A 25,822-nucleotide genomic window follows, 5' to 3' on the forward strand; every position below is an offset into this window, starting at 1 on the left:
TGTTCTAGTGAGCGACTACTTATTCGTGTGGATAGGGGTTTCAAAATCTGGCCTATACCTTCTATGTTTCTCCGTTTAGATGAAACTCTACATAAGGTCTGTTCCCTGGTTCTACAGAAGAAGACCAAAAATCTACATGTTCTCTTCTGCTTCTACCCTCCTGCCTGGCCATGTTGTTCCTGTTCACAGTGAATAGGTGTGGAAGGCAGAATACCCTGTCAGAGGCCTAGTCCTGCAGGGTGCTGAGCTCAGTTAAAGGCATCGGCATTTTGCAGGAACAGGCTCAAAGTCTGTATTGACTTGTGTATCCTACTTGCATAAGACATCAGTAATAACTCTGTTATTTGTTTGTCATCACACTCTAGGGACTGGGAATTCATTTTAGGTTAATCTATACGGAGCACTGAAAAGGAAGCAGAATAGAGTGAAATTCTCACCTTGTGTATATGTACATCACCGAATAAAGTATAATGTTTATTGGATTTATTTCCTGGCAGCATCAAATAGATTTGATATAACCTAGAAAGCTACTCAGCAGCCATGCAAATTTAGAAGAAGTATTTGTTTTCCATCTGAGTATAATGGGAGACAGTAGAAAGGGAACGCTTTTCTTTTTTGCACAACAGCAGAGGGGCAAGACAATTACAGATGAGAGGAGCTGAGGCAAAGCCCATCAAAGTCAGTGAAAAGACTTTCAGTGACTTCAGTAGGGTTTGGATCAGGCCATAAGAGAAGAAATATAGTCTGTTTAAAAAAGGCAGGATAAGAACTCGTACCTGCAATATGCCCTCCACAAACTGCTGCTGCTCTGGCTGAGCAGTACCATTATGAGCTAGCTAATATGGATGATGGCAGCAGCAACACAGCAGCCAAGGGGTAAAGGAACACGTAGGACCTAGTGACATTTTCAGCACCACCACCCCATCAGTTTCTGTAATCACTATGAAAAGCTCAGGGGTAAAGCAGCAGTGTCAGTGCCTGTGCTGACACTGTCATGATGCCTCAAGGCACAAACAAAGAAATGGTACAGCCAGCCTGGATTGCATGGTACCCAACACCAATACCACGAGGTAAATGGCATATTGCTGGAAGGGGGTCAGTGCGGGAAAGTAATGAGCAACTTTCGGCAATCTCTGCTGTTCAAAAACCATTGCAAATAGTTGTTATGTTATTCACTGTGCCAACAGATAGTGTGAAAAATGCTGTGTCACTAGAAACAGAAAATATGAAATGCTGAGGCCTGAAATGACATTAAGTTAAAACACACACACACACACACACACACACACGATAAAGCAATAAGAAAAGTATTAGTGGAAATATATACATTTACACCAGACAAGGAAGTCTACATTATGAATTTGTGCCTTAGGCAGAGGTAGACAATAGTGAATGCAAATTACACAACCATGCATAACCTTTACAATAGATATGTGCCTGCACACCTGGTTTTGGTCAACAGTAGTAATCAAACTCCATCAGTAAGTGTTACCTGGTCTGCCCTAGATAGGTGTCCTTGACTGAAATATTAATATATAACATGTATGTTGCTTGCCATTTAAAAATCATTTAGATTAATAACTGCAGAGTCTCTTAATGAAACAGCTAAAATTCACTAAAATTATAGACTGAGTGAGCCTTAGATCCCCCTTGCAATGAGCTGAAGATCACAGGCCATTCCCCAAATATATCCCCTTCAAAAGTTTTAAAATCTGCTACAGCTCCTGACACCAAATAGGCACTTAATAATTAAAAAAAATCGAGATGTTCAGTGTCAAGGAACCTGACATAAGAACAGTCACAGAAATTTATATGCAGGGGACAAAATGCAGAAATAAAATACACTAACAAATACCAAGTAATCAGTCGTAACAGCTGGTAACCTATCCTTATTTATCTCAAATAGTATGACCCCCTCCCCTTGATTTTATTCCCTTCCACTACCATGTATGACCATGTGCATTGATTCAGGCACACAGCCCCCAGTGGGCTGCTGAAGATCTGTTGCTATTCTTCTTCCCCTTCCTTCCACTCCCTGGGACACAGCAGGCAGAAAGGAGGTTGGGGAATCACAAAAAATTATGTTGGGGGCAGCACAGATCATTCTGTTTAAAAAAAATTATGAATGAGTCATATATTTGTGAATTTTTTTGTCAGCATTAACTATGACCAATTGGCAATTGTTTTGAATAATTTTCTTTGACAATCCATCATCCCTAATCGTGACTCATTTTGCTATGTGAAAATACAATCACTTGGCTACATTACTTGCCATCTACCTCCTCGGCAGGGGGCGGAGTAGGGAAGGGGACAACTGCAGGCTGTTGCATTTGTGTGAGGATAAATAATTAAGAGACTCATCAGTCTCTCACCAATGCACAAAGAAATGTGATTAAGAAACTTTAAATCAAGAATGGCTAAAGGCTAAAACAGAATTGAAGGCAGGATACGTGCTCTGAAAAATAGACTGAAAGATTTCTTCAGCAAGTTACAAAGAAAGTATCTTAATATTCCATCAGAAAGTTCCTGCCAATTTGGAAAAGCTCTGCATCAGGCGATTAAAGACATCTCAGAAACTGACAGTGTAGTCAGACCTAATAAGGCAGCTAGCACTGGCAGTATCACAGAAATAACCTTTCTCAACAACACTACCACCTTCTAGCAGAAAATGTGCAGGACATTTTAGGCTAGGCCGTCCTTTTCTTCTCAAAGTCTGTGACACTATGAAAGTCCTTTGGGAACTAAGTGTTAGAGAGAAGTTTGCCAAGTTTATCATGACAAACATCAGCAAATCATGCTAAATAGCTTCTCACAAGACTGCTCGAAGGGCCTTCTGGTGTTCATCCTGTATCTTGTTTCTCCTCACTGTGCAGAACATAGAGGTTCTTCACCATATGTCCACCATTGCTATGACTACACTCACTTCATTTTCCCAACTAACATAGCTAAAAAGGACAGCATGCCACTTTGAATCTGGAAATAAATACTACAAAAATAATAGCAGCAAAAATAATTGCTGCTTTTACAGATCCAGACTAACACGGCTACCCCTCTGATACAAAAATAATGTAATTTTTCTGTTTCAGCCAGTAAAAGCGTATTATTGTTATTTTGATTAGACTCAGACATGTTGACAGCTCTTTTTTGTGTTAAAAATACACATGACAACAAACAGATGACACGACTGCTGCTCAGAGGAGATTAGAGCGTAATGTTGCAACTTCCAAATATCATGGTACTCAGTTGCAGGTCTGGGAGGTCCTCACTTTTGAATTGTTAGGTGTAGCAAAGAAAAAGGAAAAGAAAACATACTGCTGTTTACTGTCCACAGGGGCGGCTCTAGGCACCAGCAAAACAAGCTGGTGCCTAGGGCGGCAAAATCTAGGGGGCGTCCCCTGCTGCCTGGGGGGGGGGGGGCGGCAGGCTGGGCCGGTGGACCTGCCGCAGTCATGCCTGCGGGAGGTCCACCGGAGCCCCGGGACGAGCGGACCTGCCGCAGGCATGACTGCGGAGGGGGCGCTCGTCCCGCGGCTCGGCTGGACCCCCCGCCGCCATGACTGCGGCAGCTCAAGCGGAGCCGCCGGACCCGCGAGCAGTCCGCAGCCGCGGGAGGTCCAGCCGAGCCACGCGGGACCAGCGGTCCCTCTGCAGTCATGTCCGCGGGAGGTCCGCTGCTCCCGCGGCTCCGGGGCGCCTCCCGCGCATGACTGCTTGGGGCGGCCAAAAAGCTAGAGCCGCCCCTGACTGTCCAGGCCAAATTCTGTGCTGACTTACACCCTGTGTAACCCCACTGAAGCAAATGAGTTTTCATGAGTGTGAGCTAATTCAGAATATGGGCCATCCTCTCTCTTTCCTCTTCCGCAGAAGTGTAGACTGAGAAGGGTATCCCTTCTGTATAAAATTAAATAACTGTCATGGGAGATGGGATCACAAATGAAAACCTTTGTTTTGTAGCCTCATATAGGACTATGCACTGCAACTAATCTTCCATTCTATGTTAGTACTGGTATACAGTTTCCTGATCTGTAGCACTACTTTTCCAGTGCTTGGGCTCTCCTGAGCAAAAACTGCCATTCGAACAAAAGTAGGCCAGAATGATTTTGTGATGTGTACAGACTAGGACCAACACAATTATTCATTGTGTGGACCCATTCAAATTTAAACTCAGATTTTCCCAGCTGAAAAGTTACATGGATTAACTCAGAGGTAGGTGGATCTTGTGACATTATAGCACCACTAGAGCTCATTGTAAGAAAAGAAAATTTTGAGAAGTATGATGATTTAAAGGAGCTAATTATGGCTTTCCAGGCTTTGCACTGGTTGGCTTCCAGCTGTGCTATCTTTTTAAACAAAAAGTTTCAAGAGAATAAGGTATTTGACATATATGTTGTTTTCCTCTTAGGTGGCATGGAGAACATAAAAAATCACACCTTTGCTTTATCTCGCTACACCTACACAGTGCTGTCTACCTTAAAATATGCTAATGGAGCACCCGTTGTGCGTATCTACACTGATTCAGACTTCAGCAGTCCTGATATCCAGGGTCCAATAATTAATTTTAATGTACTGGATGAAAATGGAGATGTAATCGGCTATTCCCAGGTACATGAACAATTTCATTTTGCTCATCTTAATGTTCAGTTTATACATTAAACACCTTTGTGATTATCTTTTCCTCCCCACCAAATATGCTGTACATAAAAATAGTCCCTATGTGTATGCTTTTTCTTCATACCTCTAGATGACACATTTAGTGTTTATTTTTAAAGTAATTGAAAGATAGGAAAATAAAAATGTCTGCTGGATGTAATGTGTATAATAGCAGATGCCAGCATCTATTGCAGTTTTTAATCTATTGCAGAGTTGTTTATCTATGACTACATCTATGAGCTAGGAGTATGATTCCCCAGCATGTGTGCACATACTCACACTGGCTCACACCAACTAGCACAAGTATAAATGACAGTGTAGCTGCAGTAGAATGGGTGGTTGCAAAGGAGGAATGGCTGAGCTGTGCTGTGTACAAACATGCCTGAAACTGGTGGGTATGTATGCAGCACGGCTCAGCTGCTACCCGTCCTACCACGGCAATACTGCTATTTACATGCTCTATGAGAGCAAACATGAATAGGTGTACATGAGCTGGGGAATCACACCACTACCTCTTGGTGTAGAAGTAGACTTAGTATTAGCAGTCCAAAGGATGGGGGTGATTCAGTATAGGAGGCACCTTCCTTCTTTCCTTCAATCAATGCTCCAGCATGGTGGTAGGGAGTACTTTGCTATGGCATGTGCTGCCATTTTAGGTAAGATTGAAAAATGAGGTCCTGATCATTTTTTGTCCCTAAGGGATTTCGCAGAAGTGCAAGCAGTTGGCCAGAATACCAGGACTAGTCCCCATTTCCCAATATGGATAATTACTGGAGATGGTTGGCAAAATTCTGCAGAACAACTGTTTTTTGTCAGAATTTGTCTTTTTGTCAAAATTGAAACATTCCATGGACACTTCAGTTTTTACAAAAATACAACAGAACCCTGCCTGATTTCCTGCCAGCTTGTCTGCCTGGCTTCTTGGCTGACTGCTTGCCAGACTGCCCTGGAATCAGGGACCTCAAGGCTTTCCAGGTTCCTGGCTCCAGGGTGCACTGCCTGGGAGTTGGGGACGTCAGGGCTTCGAAATTGTAATGAAACCAAAATTCAGAATAACAAAAACCTCCACAAAACAGAATTACCTTTACTTAGTTCTAGCAATATTTTTTTTGTAATATTCTTGAGGAGACTTAGGTTTCATTGAAATGCTTTTATTTAATGATTACATGAACAGTATAATGGTTTTAAATCCGATTCATCAGAAAGCCCCTAAACTTTGGGCTTGTCTGCACAGTGAGGTACTGCGGGATGTGATTTCTAAAGTGCACTTCGGAGAAAGTAAATAAGGAAGTGTTATTTACTCCTTCTCCTAACACAAGAACTAGGGGCTGCCAAATGAAATTAATAGCCAACAGGTTTAAAACAAACAAAAGGAAGTATTTTGTCACACAACGCACAGTCAACCTATGGAACTCCTTTCCAGAGGATGTTGTGAAGGCCAAGACTATAACAGGGTTCGAAAAAGAACTAGATAAATTCATGGAGGATTGGTCCATCGATTGCTATTAGCTAGGATGGGCAGGGATGGTGTCCCTAGTCTTTGTTTGCCAGAAGCTGGGAATAGGCGGCAGGAGTTGGATCACTTGATGATTACCTGTTCTGTTCATTCTCTCTGGGGCACCTGGCATTGGCCACTGTCGGAAGACAGGATACGGGGCTAGATGGACCTTTGGTCTGACCCAGTATGGCCATTCTTATGTTTTTATATGTTGTGCATTAATTGGTCATTGTAGTCACTGCTGGTGCACACTAAAGGTTCCCTAGGGCGCTTTAGCAGCTCTACATTAAAGCTCAGTAGGGAAACTTTCAAGTGCACTAGCAGGTCTACAAGGATCAATTAAAGTGCAACATTTTAGAAGTCATGACCCCATAACAAACATCACCACAATGTGTAGACAAGTCCTTAGTCTGTCTCAAGGTTTCTCTCACTCTACTTCCTGTTACATACCCATAGGATCTACCTAATGGCCCTATACCACAGTTTTGACTAACAAAGATTGCCTTATTGTATAGTACCTGTGACAGGGTCGGGCCAGATGGCTACAGGAGAGTATTAGAAGGCAGATATATTAGTCCCAGATTAAGCAGATCCCTTTTCCCTGGGTAAGGTAACAGAGGCAGTTCCAGAACAAGTAGGAACTTGCTGGAACCAATTAAGGCAGGCAGGCTAATTAGGACACCTGGAGCCAATTAAGAAGAAACTGCTAGAATCAATTAGGACAGGCTGGCTAATCAGGACACCTGAGCTTAAAAAGGACCTCGCTTCAGTTTGTGACGTGCATACGAGGAGCTGGAAGCAAGAGGCACTAGGAGTTGAGTGAGAAGGCATATTGTTGGAGGGCTGAGGAGTACAAGCATTATCAGACACCACGAGAAGGCCCTGTGGTGAGGATAAAGAAGGTGTTGGGAGGAGGTCATGGGGAAGTAGCCCAGGGAGTTGGAGCTGTCACACAGCTGTTCCAGGAGGCACTATAGACAGCTACAGTCCACAGAGCCCTGGGCTGGAACCCGGAGTAGAGGGCGGGCCTGGGTTCCCCCCAAACCTCCCAACTCCTGATCAGACACAGGAGTTGACCTGGACTGCGGGTTTCACCAGAGGGGAAGGTCTCTAGGCTGTTCCCTGACCCACATGGTGAATCTCTGAAATGAGCAAATCCGCCAATACGTGCAGGACCCACCAAGGTAGAGGAGGAACTTTGTCACATACCCTTATAATTGCAACAATTCAGATAACACCTTTCCCCATCCAATGGCTGTCCAGGAGACTTTGCCCCATTCAGACAGATGAGACTTGGCCATGGTGATCTATGACTTCTTGACCTTTGAACTTCTCAAGATAATGCACTGTATTTGGGAGTGTAATCAGAGACACTGAAGAAAATTGTTGGCCCAGAAATCAGCAGTCCTTCTGCTGAGCAACTTAGGCCAATGATAGCACATAAAACTAGTTATGCTTAATACTAACTTTTTAATTCTCTTCACTGAGTGGCCGTCAAACAAGTCAAGTTCAAGAGTCTTGTCTTGATTTTCAATGCTCTGGGCCCAGGCTGCCTCAGAAACCCCTTTCCCTCTGCAAGCAAGAACTTTCAAGACAGCTGCATTTCTATAGGAAGATGAAATTCTGAACAACAAAAGAGAAATCAGTGCAAGCTAGAGAAATACTTTCTCTGAAATGATTCCTCTGGCTTTCCCTACTAAAGCAGTTGAGAACGGCCACAAATTTTACCACCATCTGAAGAGATTACTTCTCCAATCTCTGTGCCATAACTTTTCTATAATTAAATGATGAGAAGAATACTTCCTGTTCTTTGAAGTGAAGAGAGAAGTGAAACAGTAGAACATCAACTTGCATTTTTATGTATTTAAGTGCTCACGTAACACACTGATGAAGTTATCGAGCTGGAGACATTATTCTTTACTTACTCACCTAAAAACTGTTTTTCAGTGTTCCTATGCTTTGTTAAACAGTTGCCACATTTCGTTCCAGAGGTCACTGCATTTCAGGGATGAATGAATTCTACATATGGTCTGTAAAGTGCTTTGCAGACTTTGAGGATGAAAGGTGATATATAAAATCATCATTATGTACTATAGTTGGGAACATTCAACATTCCCTTTGAGTTGCCACCAGTTCTTAGCAAAAATTAAACACAACTGCTGCTTGAGCCAAACAATGTTTTTAAACTTAAAAAATGCTCTGAACACTCAAAGAACAAATTTTTAGTCATGTAATTTCATGTTGCTGCTTGCTGTTAGAGCTACTCATAAAAAGATGAATAAGTGAACTGAATGCTCTGGATTTTGAAATACAGTAGATTGGTGGTTTTCAAGATTTTTTCATTTGCGGGCCCCTAAAAAATTTAGAATGGAGATGTGGATCCCTTTGGAAATCTTAGACATAGCCTGCAGACCCCCAAGTGTCTGCAGACCACAGGCTGAAAACCACTGTACTAGACTCTGATCGTTGCTGACATCAGTATGTTGAATGAAAGGATAATAAAGATTCTTCTTTGAGTAGATGTTCTTCTGGCAATTGGCTCTCCTGTATGCCTTCCCCCAATCCCGATCATCCCTCAAGTCATTCTCAAACTCTAGGCAGATTAGGCCAAGGTCATTCTTATTGCCCCGGTGTGGCCAATACATTGCTGATTCTCCAACCTCTCCATCTCAACTTATTCACTCAGAAACAAAGCCGCACCTTGCATCCAGCACTCAGCATGGCTGAATGAGAAGGAAGAGCTGTGTTCGGCCGCTGACCTACAAGTCATCCTTAACAGTAGAAAACCCTCCTCCAGGATGACCTAGTCAGTGAAATGGAAGTTATTTTTGGTGTGGTCATTAGCCCATGGAATCCAACCAACATTGGCCTTTTGGAGTACCTGCTGCACTTTCAGTCATTGGGGCTTGCATTGAGTTCATTGAAAGTGCATCTGACAGCGATACCGGCATTTCATCTCACTATTCAGGGAAGATCTGTCTTCTCCAATGCCATGGTAACAAGATTCTTTAAAGGGTCCTTTGTCTACATCCTCTGGTCCAAGAACTGGTTCCTCTGTGGGACCTTAACTCAGTCCTAGTGGCCTTAATGGGATTTCCATTTGAACTCTGGCCTCTTGTCCATTTCCACTTTTAGGTCAGAAAACTGTGTTTCTGTTAGTGATAACATGTTCAAGCAGACTGTGTGAGTTGCAGGCTCTGGTGGCAGAACCTCCTTATACACAATTCTCCAAAGACAAAATGACTTTACGACCACATCCAAAATTTGTGTCCAGAGTGGTTTCTCAATTTCATTTGAACAACTGGTATATTTACCTCTGTTCTTTCCTAAGTTCATTGATATCTGGAAGGTGATGTTAGATGTCTAGCCTTTTATCTGGACAGGATTAAACCATTTTGTGCTTCACCTCATTTGTTTGTGTCATATGCTGATCGCATGGAAGGTCAAGTGGTCTCGTCACAGACGATCTCCAAATGGATAACATCCTGCATCAAGACTGCATATGAAATAGCTTTGGCTACGCCCCCCTCAGTGGGTGCTAGTTCATTCTACAAGGGCACAAGCAATGTCCATGGCATTCCTCAATGATGTTTACATATTGAGGATGTTACATGGTCATTGATACATATGTTCATGACGCCTTAACCACTTCTTCCAAGGTGGATGCAGGCTTTGGTAGATTGACCCCACCTTCTAGGGGGTACCACTTGTGAGTCACCTACATGGAATACACAGCTGCATCTACTCAAAGAAGAAGAGATGATTACTTACTGTAACTTTAGTTCTTTGAGATATGATGCAGACGTGTATTCCACAGCCCACTCTCTGTCCTCTCTGCATCGGAGTTTCGTTTCTAGGCATTTGGTGTGATGGAACTGAGGGAGGGTCAGGGCAACTCCACCTCATATAGCCAGGGGGAAGGTCTAAGGCAGTGAGGCACAAGCACCGCCCCTCTATGGGTACTGCTAGGCAATTTTCTCCGGCTCCGATGTGCTGGGCACCCACATCTTGAAGAACCACAGTTACAGTAAGTAACCATTTCTTTTAAAAATGCATGCTAGCAACATTGTATCTGCACTAGATGTTAGCTAATTATTTAGTTAAAATGTATAGTTTCGTATGTTTTAGAATTCACATCCAAGTAACACAGTGCAGTGTATATAAAGAATATATATGAACCACATTTGGCTTTTATATGTAGTCACATTCTTCAAAGATCTAGTATACTAGGTGGAAGATTAGAAAAGTTTGATTTGACATAAGGAATATATACAGTGCTGAGAAAGCTACATCCAACTATCAGTGTAATCTCATCTGCTTTATATCTACAGCATTATTTTTATATATGTCTGCCTACAGGCAGGTCTAGTCGAATCAGAGCAAAATCCAATAGTTTGGTTTCTGCGTATGGAAATGAAATATGTTTACTTTAGCGTAGTCATGTTTGTGGCCTGCTAATTTGAAAGCTGCTAAGTTTGTCTTTGATTTTAGGATTCACTGCTTGGTATACAACATATATCAGCCTTGGTGTAAACTTCATCCACTTGTTTAGGGAAAACACCAGATTCAGAGGCCAGTTAGCTAAGGCACTGTTCTTGGGATCACTTAATTAAGGGAAAATTGGACAACATTTCTATCTGAGGAGAATAATACTTCTGAGAAGTATCTATCTACTAGTAGACACTTTACTAATTAATTACTCAGATTGTGTTCCAGTTAATTTATTCAAATAGACAAATTCCTAAATGTCTTATTTTATTACTGCTGATGCCCCTTCTGTAAATAATGTATTCATAACCAATCATCCAGATCATTTCTTCTGCCTATCTGGTATTTCTTCTGTGCCCATTGCCGTGGTATCTGAGCTGAATGAATGACTCATTCTACAGAGAATTTTATGATGAGGCTTGCAAGAATTTTATTTGTAGCATTTGTGTTTGGTCAGAAAGACTTTAAAAGTAAAAGCGACAGTCTCTTTGGAGGATACCAAGCTTACAGTTAATCCTTCAGATTTACATAATTTACTCAATATTCAAAACTCTGAAATAAGTCCAAGATATTTAAGATTTGAAAGGCATGCAATCAAATATGTGACATTTAACACTGCTACTGCAACATGAAAGCAAGGAAAATCATGTCTTTTGTCTATGCAGCATTTTGAAGGGAAGCAATTCTTAGCCTGTTACTAATGTTAAAGTCCGCTCCTAACTATTGTCAGAGTATTATCATCCACAGCTAACAAGATTGTGTTACTAAACACAAACACACTTGAATTACACACACAGGGTCATTTATTAAGTGAGGGAATAGCCGTGGGCTGCAGATTGATCCTTGAGTAAACACTTCATTCAAATGTTGAAGATCAAATAAATGAATCCCCTTGAAGCCTAACGCACAAATGAGACTTTGTCATGATTGCATCTCTGAAGGGTGACAATGTTTTCGACAGCTTACTGTCCCAATAGGTATGATTTATAATACTTGAAGGTTTAGAAGTTATGAGCCGGAAGTGAAATAATTATGAAAAGTTGTGCTGTTATGCCACTTTTATCTAAATATATGTTTGCATTTAATGAAGGTTGTCACTATTTTCAAATATTGTTTATTGAAGAAACCTGACCTGAATATTAAATGTATGTTATCAATTTAATGGGCAGCTTAGTCATTGGAATCCATTCAGCACTCTGCTGCCAGTTAAAATGATTTAAACAAAAGGCTTTGGAGACTCCAAACACAGTAGTAACTCATAAGGTTTTGCTAACATCCCAATCTTTCCGTGTAAACTTGCTTTCTGAGCTAGGGCCTGGCTACTGTGATTTTTGAAATCTCAATAATCTTCTTGCTCTTAAACTATATTAAATAATAGTTTTCTTCTTTGAGATGCCCTTAGGGCTCATCTTTCTTCTCCTGAAAATGCTTCCTCTCAGTAAAACTGTCTGTACACTACATTTGTAACCAACTATAGTAATGAACTGAAGAGACACCTGCATTCGACTCACAAGTTGTCTGGCTTTTGCAGCATATAGCAAGCAGTATGGTGATTGCCTCTTTATGGAATACCTTATGGATTCTACTAACTAAAACACAGGCATTACAAGTTTTTACTATTGATATTCGCAGTAACATATAAATCTTAAGCACATGTGGTGCGTGTGAAGGGTAGCAAAGTAACAGTGCTGGAGACCGAAGACCTCTGTTTATCTAGAGTGGTGGTACAATATGGGAAGTAACAATGCTGGCTTCCCAACATTGCTTCACTAAAGTAGCTCTGTAGCAATCCCTTGCTCCTCTACTCAGACTGCCAGGAAAGGTACCAATTAACACCAGATGTGGTTGTGCTTTTTGTGATGTCACAAAAGTTAGGTCACCTGTTCACTAAGCCCTGGACTGATAGTATAGACTCATCTACATATGAAACAGCCATTGGATCATTAACAATGATGAATAGTTGTCATTTGTATTGTATTCAAACATGTGATCACCTTCATATCTCATTACAAATACTCAAGCCCTCTACCCTCTCAAACGGTAAGCGTTGGACAATAATGAGTGTACTACAACTTGTGTTCTTAGTCATCATTATTATTTGTTGTTTGACACTTGTAAATAATTCCAGAGGTGTGCAACTTTTAAGGTTCCAGCATCTCCTATGTGCAACAGGAAGAGGAGATGGAACAGCTGTAAGAAAGCAAAATTGTTTGGAAATTTAAAAAACAAAGGCAATAAAGTGACAGAAAACAGAACAAAAACTAACAACCTCCCCACATCCTGGTTCATGTGAGATTAGATCAAATTTGTTTTACCTTTTCCACTCCAAGATCAGAAAAATATACAGGCTTTTTGTAAGATGTCTGTTGTGCTGTTATTTGTACACTTTAGCTTTCCTTGCTGCTTTAATGTAGCAATATATTCAGTTAAAGAAACACTCTCTTCTTGCTTTACATATTTTCATAAGGGGTACAGCTCCCATACCTACCTCTCTTCCATAACTTAGTCTTGTATTTGGTCACAGACAATGCTTAATTTGTGCCAGGGCTTGCCCTGGCTGAGCCCCGGCACCTCTAGGCTTGGCAGTTCATAGCCCTGTAAAAAAATTGCTTGAGCCCCGGCACCTCTTATCATTACAAGTTAAACACTTGTCACAGCTAAATAGTATAGTGAGGAGTAGATAACAGCTAGAGCAGGTCAGCCAGATTTTTGGCATAGCTATTCCCCAGCTATTCCTTGTAGGCAACTCCCATCTTTTCTTGTGCTAATATTTATGCCTGCCTACTGTAATTTTCACTCCATACATCTGAAGAAGTGGGTCATAGCCCAGGAAAGCTTATGCTCTAATAAATTTGTTAGTCTTTAAGGTGCCACAAGACTCCTCATTGTTTTTGCTGAAACAGACTAACATGGCTACCCCTCTGAAACTTCTCTTAGGAAACTTTACTTGCTTCCATTCTGTGGAGTCCTGAGAGAACTTTTTTCCTTTCTTTTTTCCACTCTAATTGTTTGTGCCTTAAGCGTTTTTTACCTCATAGCTACCTTTGGAAAGTGACCATCAGTTCAGCAGAGGATTAGCAGGTTCCTTTCAACTTCTCTACTCTACCTCCTTTGCCTATAGCCTAAGGCAAAAGAGAAGGTAGTCCTCCTTGATCACCTCACCTGCAAAAGTTTCTTCAATGTCTCGCAGTCTTGTCATGCCTGCTAGCGATCCTGTCAGGAAGACAGCAAACAAGAGTTCATTTGCAGCTCCAGATTTCCTACACATAGCTCTGCCTTATCACATTCAGAGCTGATAGATAAACTGCTAAAACAGGAGGCCCCTGCAAAAAATAGGAAATGCGAACATTTCAGTTCTCCTCACAAGGCGCCTGACTGTAGCTTTACAAGTCAGTGAGTTTTGCCCTCCTCACCTCTCTTAAGATTACTGAGAACACTGCTCAGATAGATTGTGGTCAGCTTTGGCAATCAGGCTACATCTACACTGCATGCTTCTTCTGGCAGCGTGTAGAGTGCGTACTCAAGTAGTTCCCCTAGCACGGGTATAAATAGCAGTGTAGACAGTGAGGCATGGCTTAGGCAAGTCTAGTACTCGCCCAAGCTGTGCCTTCCTGTCTACACTGTTATTTTTAGCCATATAGTGCCCCGCTGCTGGAGCCTTTCACTAGCACAGGAAAAGACTCCAGCATTTGGGAAAGGCTCTGGAAGGAGGGAGGCAGTGGGGGAAGGGCGCCACCAGCTCCCTACTGCTGGAGCCTTTCCTCGCTGCAAGGAAAGACTCCACGGCAGGGAAAGGCCCTGCAAGGAGGGAGGCAGCAGAGAAAAGCCCTGGCAGGGTGAGGCTGTAGGGAAAGGCCTAGCCTTTCACTGCTGTCTCCCCAGCATAGCTTCTCAACACATACCTCTCAAGATATGTACAAGCCGCCCAAATTTAAAATGCAATTTCCATTATGGCTTTTCATAGAATCATAGAAATGTAGGGCTGGAAGGGACCTCAAGAGGTCATCAAGTCCAGCCCCCTGTGCTGAGGCAGGACTAAGTAAACCTAGACCACCGCTGACAGGTGTTAGTCTGTTCTTAAAAACCTCCAATGATGGGGATTCCGCAGCCTCCCTTGGAAGTCTAGTCCAGAACTTAATTATCCTTAGAATTAGAAAGTTTTTCCTAATATCTCCTTTGCAATCTCCCTCGCTGCAAATTAAACCCATTACTACTAGTCCTCTCTTCAGTGGGCATAGAGAATAATTGATTTCCATCTTGTTTACTTCAGACCAATTATCTAATTAATCGGGGTCACTTTGAAATCTACTCCTGTTCTCCAAAGTGCTTGCAACCATTCCCAGTTTAGTGTCATCCTCAGATTTTATAAGTGTACTCTCTGCACCATTATCCAAGTCATTAATGAAAGTATTGAATAATACCAACTCCAGGATTGATCCCTGAGGGACCCTACTAGATACATCCTCACAGTTAGACAGCAAACCATTCATAACTACTCTTTGAGTACGGTCTTTCAACCAGTTGCACACCTACCTTATATACCATGGCATTTGCCCCCTTTAACCTGTACTGGTAGAGGATAAACCCCTATCCTACTGGATCTTTTCCATCTCTAATTTCTATCATTCTAAAGTGCTAGGGGGACTTCCAATGTGACTTGTGCTCCTAACTCACTTAGGTGTTTTGGAAAATCCCACCCCTTGTGATTATGTGCTAGGTGCTGTAGCCTCCAACCTGTTTGTGTTAAACTCATTTGCTATTTTTTCTTTGTCTGCTCCTCTGCTTCTTGTTTTAATAATGAGACTTTGGATGATGGATGGCTATGTGATATGGGATTGTATTTTCCTATCTACATATTTTTCTTTACAGAATATAATGAAAATATCAGGGCTGGCCCTGCTCTATAGGTATGCCATGTAGTTACCTAGGATGGCACTCCAGAAGGGCACACAGTGTCTTTCAGTTGATCAACAGCTCAGCTTTCTTCTACAGCTTCCCAGTTGGCAGCTCCTTCCTCTCCATGCTGCTCAGTGGCTTAAATCTGATCTGGAGTTACCCTCCCTAGGGAGGGTGTGGGGAAAGGACAGGGCAAGGTGAGAGATCCCAGCATGTGAAAGATAGGAATGAAAGGGAAGCCCCAGATTAAGGGACTAGGGTAAAAGGAAGGAATGGGGAAACAGCAAGAAACCCTGTTACAGGAGAGAGATGTTAGTGGGGTAAGGAGAGATTTATCAATAATGCGAAGTTGTGATTTTTTTCACATTTTTAGATTACTTGGATATGACAGTAAATGTGGATAGAATGGTGAGGGGTTTGTAAGTCTTACTTAGATTTTAGTTCATCCTGTGCTTTGCTGCACATTGGGCTACCCACATTTGCCATCTTTGCCTGTCAACTGTCCTTCTCTCCAAATCTCCCCATTTCATGTTGAGGTGCTTGATGTCGTTCAGAACGGTTTGTTTCCATGTTATTCGTGGTCTTCCTCTCTTTCTTTTTGCGTTTTCTGGCTTCTATTCAAGGATGGTATTTGGTAAGTATTCTTTTTCCATTCTCAGCACATGTCCCAGCCACTGATGTCTTCTTTAGTAGATTATTTGTGAGAGGGTGCCTTGTCCAGTAATTTTTCTGACTTCTTCATTCGTCTTTCTATCTCTATATGTTACTCCCAATATTCTTCTCAGACATTCGTGATGAAATGCATCCAGCTTTTGCGTGTCTTTCTTGGTAAGTTGCCATGTCTCACTGCTATATGTTGTGATGGTGATAACAATTGATTTGTACACATTCAGTTTTGTCTTGAGGGAGATATTTTTGAGTTGCCAGATGTTTTTGAGTCTTCCAAATGCAGCATTTGCCTTCCCAATTCTTCTTCTTTCCTCAGAACTAGTACCATCTTGGCTGATGGTACTTCCAAGATATGTAAAATTGTCCACCTTCTCCAGTTACTCTTCTTCAATTTTGATTTCTATTCCTATATTCCCCATTAACATGACATTACATTTCCTTGCATTGTATCTCAAACCTATCTTCTCCATTACTTCTTTTACTTGGTTTGTGCATTTTTGTAGTCCGTTGGCATCTTCATTGATAAGAGCTATGTCTTCAGCAAAGTCTAGATCACATAGTCTTGAATTGTTCCATTTTAGGCCATATGTATCACTGTTGCATTGTTTTAATCCATAGTCGATGACTAGCATAAACAAAAAAGGAGACAGCATGCACCCCTGCCTTATACCTATCTTGATGCTGAATGGCTTACTCAATCCATTTTCCATTTTAATGCAGCATTTTGAGTTGGTGTAGAATGCCTTCATAATATTAATTTGTTGGAATTCCATATTGTGCCACAATTTTCCACATTTTTTTCTCTGTTTACCCCATCTAATGCCTTTTGAAAGTCCACAAAATTGATGGCAAGAGTGCCTTGGAATTCAATTGTGTTCTCAATAATCTGTCTCAGGATGAAAATAGCATCTGTGCATGATCTCCCTTGTTTAAACCCAGATTGTTGTTCATATAGGATGGTATCCATCTTTCTTTTCATTCTGTTCAGGAGGACTGCTGCTAATACTTTTCCTGTGACAGATAGACATTTTGAACAATTTGAACAATTTGAACAATTGTTTAGATCACCTTTCTTTGGTAACTTGATTATGATACTGAGGGTCCATTCTTCCGGCACATTCTTCTCCGTCCATATTTTGTTGCACAGCGAACAGATGTCTTCACCTCCATATTTAAGCATCTCAGGATGAATGCCATCCAAACCAGGTGCCTTGTTTTTCAGTTTCTGCAAAGCTTTTTTTACTACTAAATTTTTTACCTCAGATACATCAATATCTAGGTCTAATGGTTTATCATTTTTAAATTCCAGACTTGTAATTGGTTCTAGTTGGTTTAGCACTTCTTTGAAGTGTTCCACCCATTTATTTTCTTGTTCCACCTGTGTTTTCAAAATTTCTCCTTGTTTCCCTTTCACTGGGACACTTCTAAATTTTGATCCATATCTTGTTAACTGTTTCAGGTTCATGTAGATGATTCTTGTATCGTTTCTTTCCCCTGCTTCTTCAGCTTCACTAGCATTACTTTCTATCCAATTTTGCGTATCTTTTTTGCATTATTTCTTTACTGCTTTGTCAAAGTTCCTGTAGGTTTGTTTTGGTTCTTCAGTCGCATGTTGTAGTACTCGAGCCTTTTGTTTTCTTCTTTTGTCTATAATTTTCCATGTTTCTTCTGAGATCCACTGTTCTTTATTGCTTCCTCTCTTTCTACCAATTATCTTTTCAGCTGCTTCTAGCATAGCTGTTTTGAAAAGATCCCAGTATTTTTCCACTTTGTTTTCTTCAAGATCTTTAAGGGCCTCAGACCTATTCTTGACCTCTATCGGGTACTTTTTTTGCATCCTGCAATCTTGTAGTTTCTGTGTATTGAATAATCTGAGTCTGTGTTCTTTCTTTTTAAGCACTTTAAACTTTAATTTGATGTTTTCTTTCAGCAAATAGTGATCACTCCCTATATCTGCTCCTCTGAATACTCTTGTATCTAACACTGATGTTTTCCACCTCTGACTAACACATCTGGTGAAATCCATGTCTTTTTGTGTATATTTTTATTTGGAAGAAAGAATTGTAGATGCTAAGATTGTTTTGGGCACAAAACACAAGAAGTCGTGTGCCATTGTCTGTCGTTGTTCCAGTTGTATGTGGGTTTGACTGTTTCCTGTCCTCTTCTTTCATTTCCAATCTCAGCATTAAAATCTCCCATAACCAGGACAAGATCGTGGTTTGGTATTTCTTTCATTACATCATTCAATTCTGTATAGAATCTCTTTGTCCTCTTCATCTGCATCATTTGTTGGAGCATATGCCTGGACTATGGCACACTTAATGTGCTGAGAGTGGACTCTAGCTGCCAGTAGATAGAGATATTGGCTGCCAATTCATAAGTGATTTCTTTGCGGTGCTATTCATGATGATTCCTACACCTCTCTCATGTTTGGTTCCCCCTGAATATAACATTGTTTTTTCTCCAGATGTTATTAGACCTTGATCTTTCCATCTAACTTTCCACTCTAACAAAGTCCTAGGATGTCAATTTTAAATCTGTCCATTTCTTTGATTACCTGTGCTAATTTTCCTGCACTATTTAGAGTTCGTACATTTCAGGTAGCTATGGATGTACTCTTTCTGACCGTAATAATTTGGACCATCGAGTGGGTGACTTCCTGATGGATTTGAGCATCCACTGTCATATGTGCATCTGAATGCTTTCCATCCTCCTCAGGCCATGATTTTTGGTTTATGTATGTAGTTTCTGTAGCTAGAACTTTTTTTTTTGTGGTGATGGGAAGCCACCCCATTAAACCAACCCTCCTCCTTTTTGATCTGGACTTGGACCGGCACTGGCGCAGCTTTGTAAGTCTAGGTGGGAAAAATACCACATAGTTGGTATAATTAAACCAAACGCTCAAGGCCGTCCTGGGAAACATTCCCTAATGCACAGTAGCCTGCCTTGTCACTGGCTCCATTATTTCCTGTCCTTTCTATTTTGTACATTTTGTTTTCCTTTAGCACTACTTTAATAAGGTGTTTATAAGAAAAGAAAAATAGTCCTGGGGTTAGGGCACTAGCCTGGGACTTGGAAAACTGGTTCAATTCCTTGGTGTATCACAAACATCCTGTATGACCTGGAGCAAATCATGTAGGGTATACTCATAGTGCCGCACAGGTATGCAGGCTTGTGCTAGCAGACCTTGAGCTAGCTAAAAAATATCAGTGTGGCCATTGTAGCTTGGGTGGCAGCTCAGGCTCTCAAGGCCCTCCCCCCAGCCCCAGGTCCACACTGCTGGTTTTAACGTGCTAGCTTGAGTCTGGGTAGCGTGAGTCTGGGAGAATTGCTCACAGCTGCAGCGTAGACGTAAACATGAGTGTCTCTGCACTTCTCTTCCCCATCTGTAAAACGGTGACAATTGTACTTCCCTACCTCACAGGAGTATAGTGAGGGTAAGTGTGTTAAAGATTGAGAGGTGCACAGATATAGCTACCATGGAACAACCTAAGATAAGTAGATTTCTTTAGGAACAACTGAAGTTGCAGGACACCTAAAGTGACTTTTTTCAGAGAGTAACCTGTGTTTCAGTAGTGTGCCAGTCCTACTCCAGACTAGTAGATGTCTGTGTTCTTAGAAGAACAGCTTATAACTATGAAAAAACTACTGCATTTCCCACAAATGGAAAGGAGTTGCCAGATCCATTTGTCAAAATCACTGAAGGGATTTTGGTCAAACTACCTACATAACTGTACTTATAATAAAATTCATAATCAGTGTCCTTAGAGTTGCTAGTGGGTTGATATTAAGCAGCAAGAAGGTGTCCTTTTTACATTATCTTATCTGCACAGATGGGTTTATTTTTTAGACAAAGCAACTTAATCAAGAGATCTTTTCAGTTTATAAATAAACATCTATCTATTTCTGATCCACCTGTGTTTTTAGATACCATGTAAAACTATCATTGTGTAGATGGATAAGTTGATAGTATGTACTGTATATTTTTCTTCTAAAATATTATTGGAGGATCAGGGAACAAACACTTCTTAATTCCAACAAAGAATATGTCTGTACAAGATGGTCAAAAGACTCTGAATTACTTACCCTAATGCTTTTTGGAACATATCCACTCATTACATTAAATGCGATGACTCAAGGAAAGAAAAATATTAATAACATGCCTAATGGGATTTTTGGCCATGTTCCCAACAGCTATCTAAAAATTACTGGGGTGATTGCTTGCAATTGATTTTCATTATTGATTTAGCTGTTAAGACTTCAAGAAACCAGGGGCAGCTGATAGACCAGTGGTGTAGAATGCAAACAGGATTACAAGGAGAAAAACATTGTTGCGATGACTCTTTTTAAAACTCCACTAATTTCTTTGGTTCTCATCAGTTTGTGTTGCAGACATCTTGTAAGAGGCACCCTTGCCACAGAAGTGATTTGCATTATCTCCTGTACCATTGGGAGAGACCTGTTTGTGGTGCAGTAAGCCAGAGTGAGTTGTCATTATAATGGTGTGTTATCTCAGACTGACAAGATGGGCCATTACAATATGTGTCCCTGCTTACATTTAATGGAAGTTAGTTATGTGGTATTAGACATCAACAGTCATTTCTCCCAAGAGGGTACTCTGTGTTCCTTGACCTAGCATGCAGGCCGGAGATATGCTGTGCTTGTGTAGAGGGATTAGATTACATGTGGTAACAAGCATCCTTGGCAGGCGAATTCAGGTCTCTTACTCGATGAGCAAGTTGGGTGGCAGGGATCAGGTGGGATTGTTCTTTGTAATAGTTCAGCTCTGTGGGGAGCAAAAAGCATCCTAGCAAGTGTGTTTGAAATCCCCTACTACTGAACTGCTAGAAAGAAAGGGTTGTGCTTACAAAGCTCCATCAATTCCTATGCTGAGGAGGCTGTCTGACATCACTTCTTTTGAGTGTCCTTGTGTGCTTTGTGTTGCTAGGGAAACTGTGATGGAGATAAAGGAAAGAAACTCATGCAGCTCTTCAATGAAAGCATCTAAGGGAGAACATTAAAGCAAAAATATGTAGATACAGAACCAGAGTGAGATTCTGAGACACTGACTCCACTGACAAGGGGGAGAGGGAATGTGAGAAGAAACCAAGGGGCATCATCAGCAAGAATCCCCACTAGCAGCAGGCTTTGCTGGAATTCCTCCTGGGACTGTGGAGAAGCAGCTCTGCTATCCTTAGAAAGTGTGCAGTGTCCAATTTCAACCCTCCAGCCCACTTCCATTGGCCAACAAAGAGTAGGAGCATGGCTCCATCTTACTATCACCCTGCCTGTTCCTTCCTGTCCCCTGTGGGGAGTCTATCAAAGTATTCATATGGTCCTCATCACTGTCATATATGAGCACCTCACATGCATGAATGGAATTTTATCCTCACAACAGCCCTATGAGCTTAGGACATACTGTTATCCCTCTTTTACAGATGGGGAACTGAGGCCAAGAGAACTGAGGCTTCACACAAGAAGTCTGAGATTAGAGCAGGGGTCTATAGATCCAGCCTGCGGGATTGCCCCCCATGGTGCCGCGGGCCCCACACCGCTTTCAGCAGCAGCCGGCCCAACATCCCTGTGGCCCCTGGGCCCTGGCCTCCAGGCACCACCCCCTTCTCACCCCCCCCTCCCACAGCTCCAATTGGCCGGGAACAGGGAATGGGAAAGCTCCAATGGGAGCCTTGGGGGAGGTACCTGGAGGCGTGGCAAGGGCAGCGCACATGGAGCCCTCTCCCCTAATCCCTCAGGGGCCCCAGCGCTTCCTGGAGCGGCGCGGGGCCAGGGCTGGGGCCAGAGCAGGCATGCAGGGAGCCTGCCCTGGCCCCGGTGCGCACCACTGCCACCCCGGAGCCCAAACTCCTCCTGCCCCCTGCCCCCCAACTCCCTGCCCTAAGCCCTCTGCCTGCACTGCGCACCCCTCCTGCACCCTAACCCCCTACCCTGAGCCCCCTGATGCATCCCAAACCCCTCCTGCACCCCAATCCCCTGCCCTGAGCCCCCTTATACACCCCGCACCCATCCTCTGCCCCAATCCCTTGCCCTGAGCCCCTTCCTGCACACTGCACCCCCTCCCACACCTTGCACTCCCTCCCGCACCCCAACCCCCCTGCCCCGGCCCTTCATACAATTTCCCCACCCAGATGTGATCCTCAGCCCAAAAAGTTTGCCCACCCCGGGTTAGAGCCAAAAATGGAACACAGGTTTCTTGAATCACTGAGTCTTATCTGCTACACCATCCTTCCTACCCAAAGTTCAAGCTAGAGTTCCCACTACCACTAGTCTATCACAGTTCTAGTTTTCCCTGTCATTATGTTGGTTGGTCTGTCTGCACGAGTGCAGAATGGCAGGGGAGCTTTATATGCCCTGTATCTCACCCCCCACACCATGCACCTTTGCTTTGCCAGCTATAATCCGTTGCATAATTATTATCCTGAAGAATGGCTAGAGATGTATATTGGATTACATATGCCTGCTTCAGTTCCCATGAGAGGAAGCTCTGATTAAGTTATCTATGATGTCACAGATGATTTATTTCTTTGTTTTCCTTTTTGTACTTTTCATTCCTATGCTGGATGGCATTTTAAATATCCTATATATGAGCCCAAATTGTATTTGGGTATGAATGCAGGTAAATGAGTGGCCAGGGAGAGTGAATGCTTCTGCCTGAAGAGATATGGGCCCATGGCAATATGCCCCTTACAGGGGAAGACTACAGGGCTTGGCTGAATCACAGAATCTTGGACACCATCTTGCTTGATTACTCCATCAGGTATGCATATGTGGCCTATTGAAATTCAATTCTTGAATCTTCCAGTTCACAAGGTGCACCAAGCAGAAAAAAAAGGCAATCCGGAAGATGCAAGATCATCCATTAAGAATCAAGATAGTATTTCAAACCTTCTCTCGTACTGAAATTCCTCAGTTCCAAAACATCTAGCAGTTTCTGGATTTGACACGTAGAATCATAGGACTGGAAGGGACCTCGAGAGATCATCTAGTGCAGTCCCCTGTACCCATGGCAGGACTAAAGTATTATCTAGACCATCCCTGACATGTGTTTGTCCATCCTGCTCTTAAAAATCTCCAGTGATGGAGATTTCACAACCTCCCTAGGCAATTTATTCCAGTGCTTAACCACTGTGACAGTTAGGAAGTTTTTCCTAATGTGCAACCTAAACCTCCCTTGTGGCAATTTAAGCCCATTGCTTCTTGTCCTAGCCTCAGAGGTTAAGAAGAATGACCTTTTGTGTAATTGAAAACTGTTATCATGTCCCCTCTCAGACTTCTCTTTTCCAGACTAAATAAACCTATTTTTTTCAATCTTCCTTCATAAGCAATGTTTTCTACACCTTTAATCACTTTTGTTGCTCTTCTCTGGACTTTCTCCTGTTTGTCCACATCTTTCCTGAAATGTGGCACCCAGAACTGGACACAATACTCCAGCTGAGGCCTAATCAGCACGAAGTAGAGTGGAAGAATTACTTCTCATGTCTTGCTTACAACACTCCTGCTATTACATCCCACAATGATGTTCGCTTTTTTTTTTTTTTGCAACAGTGTAACACTGTTGACTCATATTTAGCTTGTGGTCCACTATGACCCCCAGATCCCTTTCTGCAGTACTTCTTCCTAGGCAGTCATTTCCCATTTTGTATGTGTGCAACTGATTGTTCTTTCCTAAGTGGCGTACTTTGCATTTGTCCTTATTGAATTTCATCCTGTTTACTTCAGACCATTTCTCCAGTTTGTCCAGATCATTATACTCCTATCCTCCAAAGCACTTGCATCCCTCCCAGATTGATATCATCCACAAACTATATAAGTGTACTCTAGATGCCATTATCTAAATCATCGATGAAGATATTGAACAGAACTGGTCCCAGAACTGATCCCAGAAGGATCCCACACATTATGCCCTTCCAGCATGACTCTCTAGGAATGGTTTTCCAACAAGTTATGCACCTACCTTAAAGTAGCTCCATCTAGGTTGCATTTCCCTAGTTTGTTTATGAGAAGGTCATGCAAAACAGTATCAAAAGCTTTACTAAAGTCAATATATACCACACCTACTGCTTCCCCCTCTCCCCCCCACCCCACCCCCCATGGACAAGACTTGTTACCCTGTCAAAGAAAGCTATTGGGTTGGTTTGACACAATTTGTTCTTGACAAATCCATGCTGACTGTTATCACCTTATTATCTTTTAGATGTTTGCAAATTGATTGTTTAATTATTTGCTCCATTATCTTTCTGTGTACAGAAGTTAAGCTGACTGGCCTGTAATTCCCCAGGTTGTCCTTATTTCCCTTTTTATAGATTGGCACTATACTTGTCCTTTTCCAGTCTTCTGCAATCTCTCCCATCTTCCATGACTTTTCGAAGATAATTGCTAATGGCTCACATATCTCCTCAGTCAGCTCCTTCAGTATTCTAGAATGCATTTCATCAGGCCCTGGTGACTTGTCTAATTTGTCTAAGTAATTTTTAACTTGTTCTTTCCCTATTCTAGCCTCTGATCCTGCCTTATTTTCACTGACATTCATTACGTTAGATGTCCAATCACCACCAACTTTCTTGGTGAAAACCGAAACAAAGAAGTCATTAAGCATCTCAGCCATTTCCACTTTTTCTGTTATTGTTCTCCCCCCCCCCGCCCACCCATTAAGTTAACGGGCCTACGTTGTCCTGGGTCTTCCTCTTGCTTCTAATGGATTTGTAGAATGTTTTCTTGTTACCCTTCATGTCTCTAGCTAGTTTGACCTCGTTTTGTGCCTTGGCCTTTCTAATTTTGTCCCTACATACTTGTGTTATTTGTGTATATTCATCCTTTGTAATTTGACTGAGTTTCCACTTTTTGTAGGACTGTTTTTTTATTTTTAGATCATTGAAGATCTCCTAGTTAAGCCAGTGTGCTCTCTTGCCTTACTTCCTATCTTTCCTACGGTTCTTCCTCTGGATACTACTTTTCACAGAACTCAGGGACTCTATAGGATGCATGTGATCAAGCAGGAGAAATCTTCTGGGCCAGGTCCTACGGGATGACCACCTACATATTCTGATTTACCCACCCTTCCAGAGGTTCCTCTGGTTCTTTTTCCAGGATGTTACCTGCTTTCAGCACAGTTCCACCAAGTGAGCTGCCTTTTTGCAGAAGTTCCACAAAGGGTCTTTTCATCTGCTAGACACCTGGCACTTCATCCATTTCTCTGGCTGACATTTTTCCCCAACAGTAAAAATTTCAACATTATTGATCTTCACTTAGATCTTCAGTCCAACAATAATGAATACATTTATGAGCAACCAGTAAACACATCCTTGTGCTGCATGTGCCTGATTCCCCCATATTCATCACACTTCCTAATGAAAACAGCTCAGGTACAGATTTAACATAAAAACGAGGAGTCCTTGTGCCACCTTAGAGACTAACAAATGTATTTGGGCATAAGCTTTCATGGGCTATAACCCACTTCATCAGATGTATGGAGTGAAAAATACAGTAGGCAGGTATAAATATACATCACATGAAAAGATGGGAATTGCCTTACCAAGTGGGAGGTCAGTGCCAGTTCAGTCAGGATGGATATGGCCCATTCCCAACAGTTGACAAGAAGGTGTG

At 42.0% G+C, this 25,822-nt stretch overlaps 1 protein-coding gene across 2 annotated transcripts in view; it reads left to right on the forward strand.

The window, feature by feature from the left end:
- Positions 1-25,822, forward strand: part of MOCOS (molybdenum cofactor sulfurase) — a 387,414-nt gene that overhangs the window by 297,542 nt on the left and 64,050 nt on the right. For both annotated transcript variants that reach the window (XM_045006427.1, XM_045006428.1), the window contains exon 6: positions 4,403-4,602. In XM_045006427.1, coding sequence (XP_044862362.1) covers positions 4,403-4,602 — 200 coding nt within the window. The remainder of the gene's footprint in view (positions 1-4,402; positions 4,603-25,822) is intronic.

Source organism: Mauremys mutica, chromosome 2, assembly GCF_020497125.1.
Source record: "Mauremys mutica isolate MM-2020 ecotype Southern chromosome 2, ASM2049712v1, whole genome shotgun sequence".
Taxonomy (NCBI): domain Eukaryota; kingdom Metazoa; phylum Chordata; order Testudines; family Geoemydidae; genus Mauremys; species Mauremys mutica.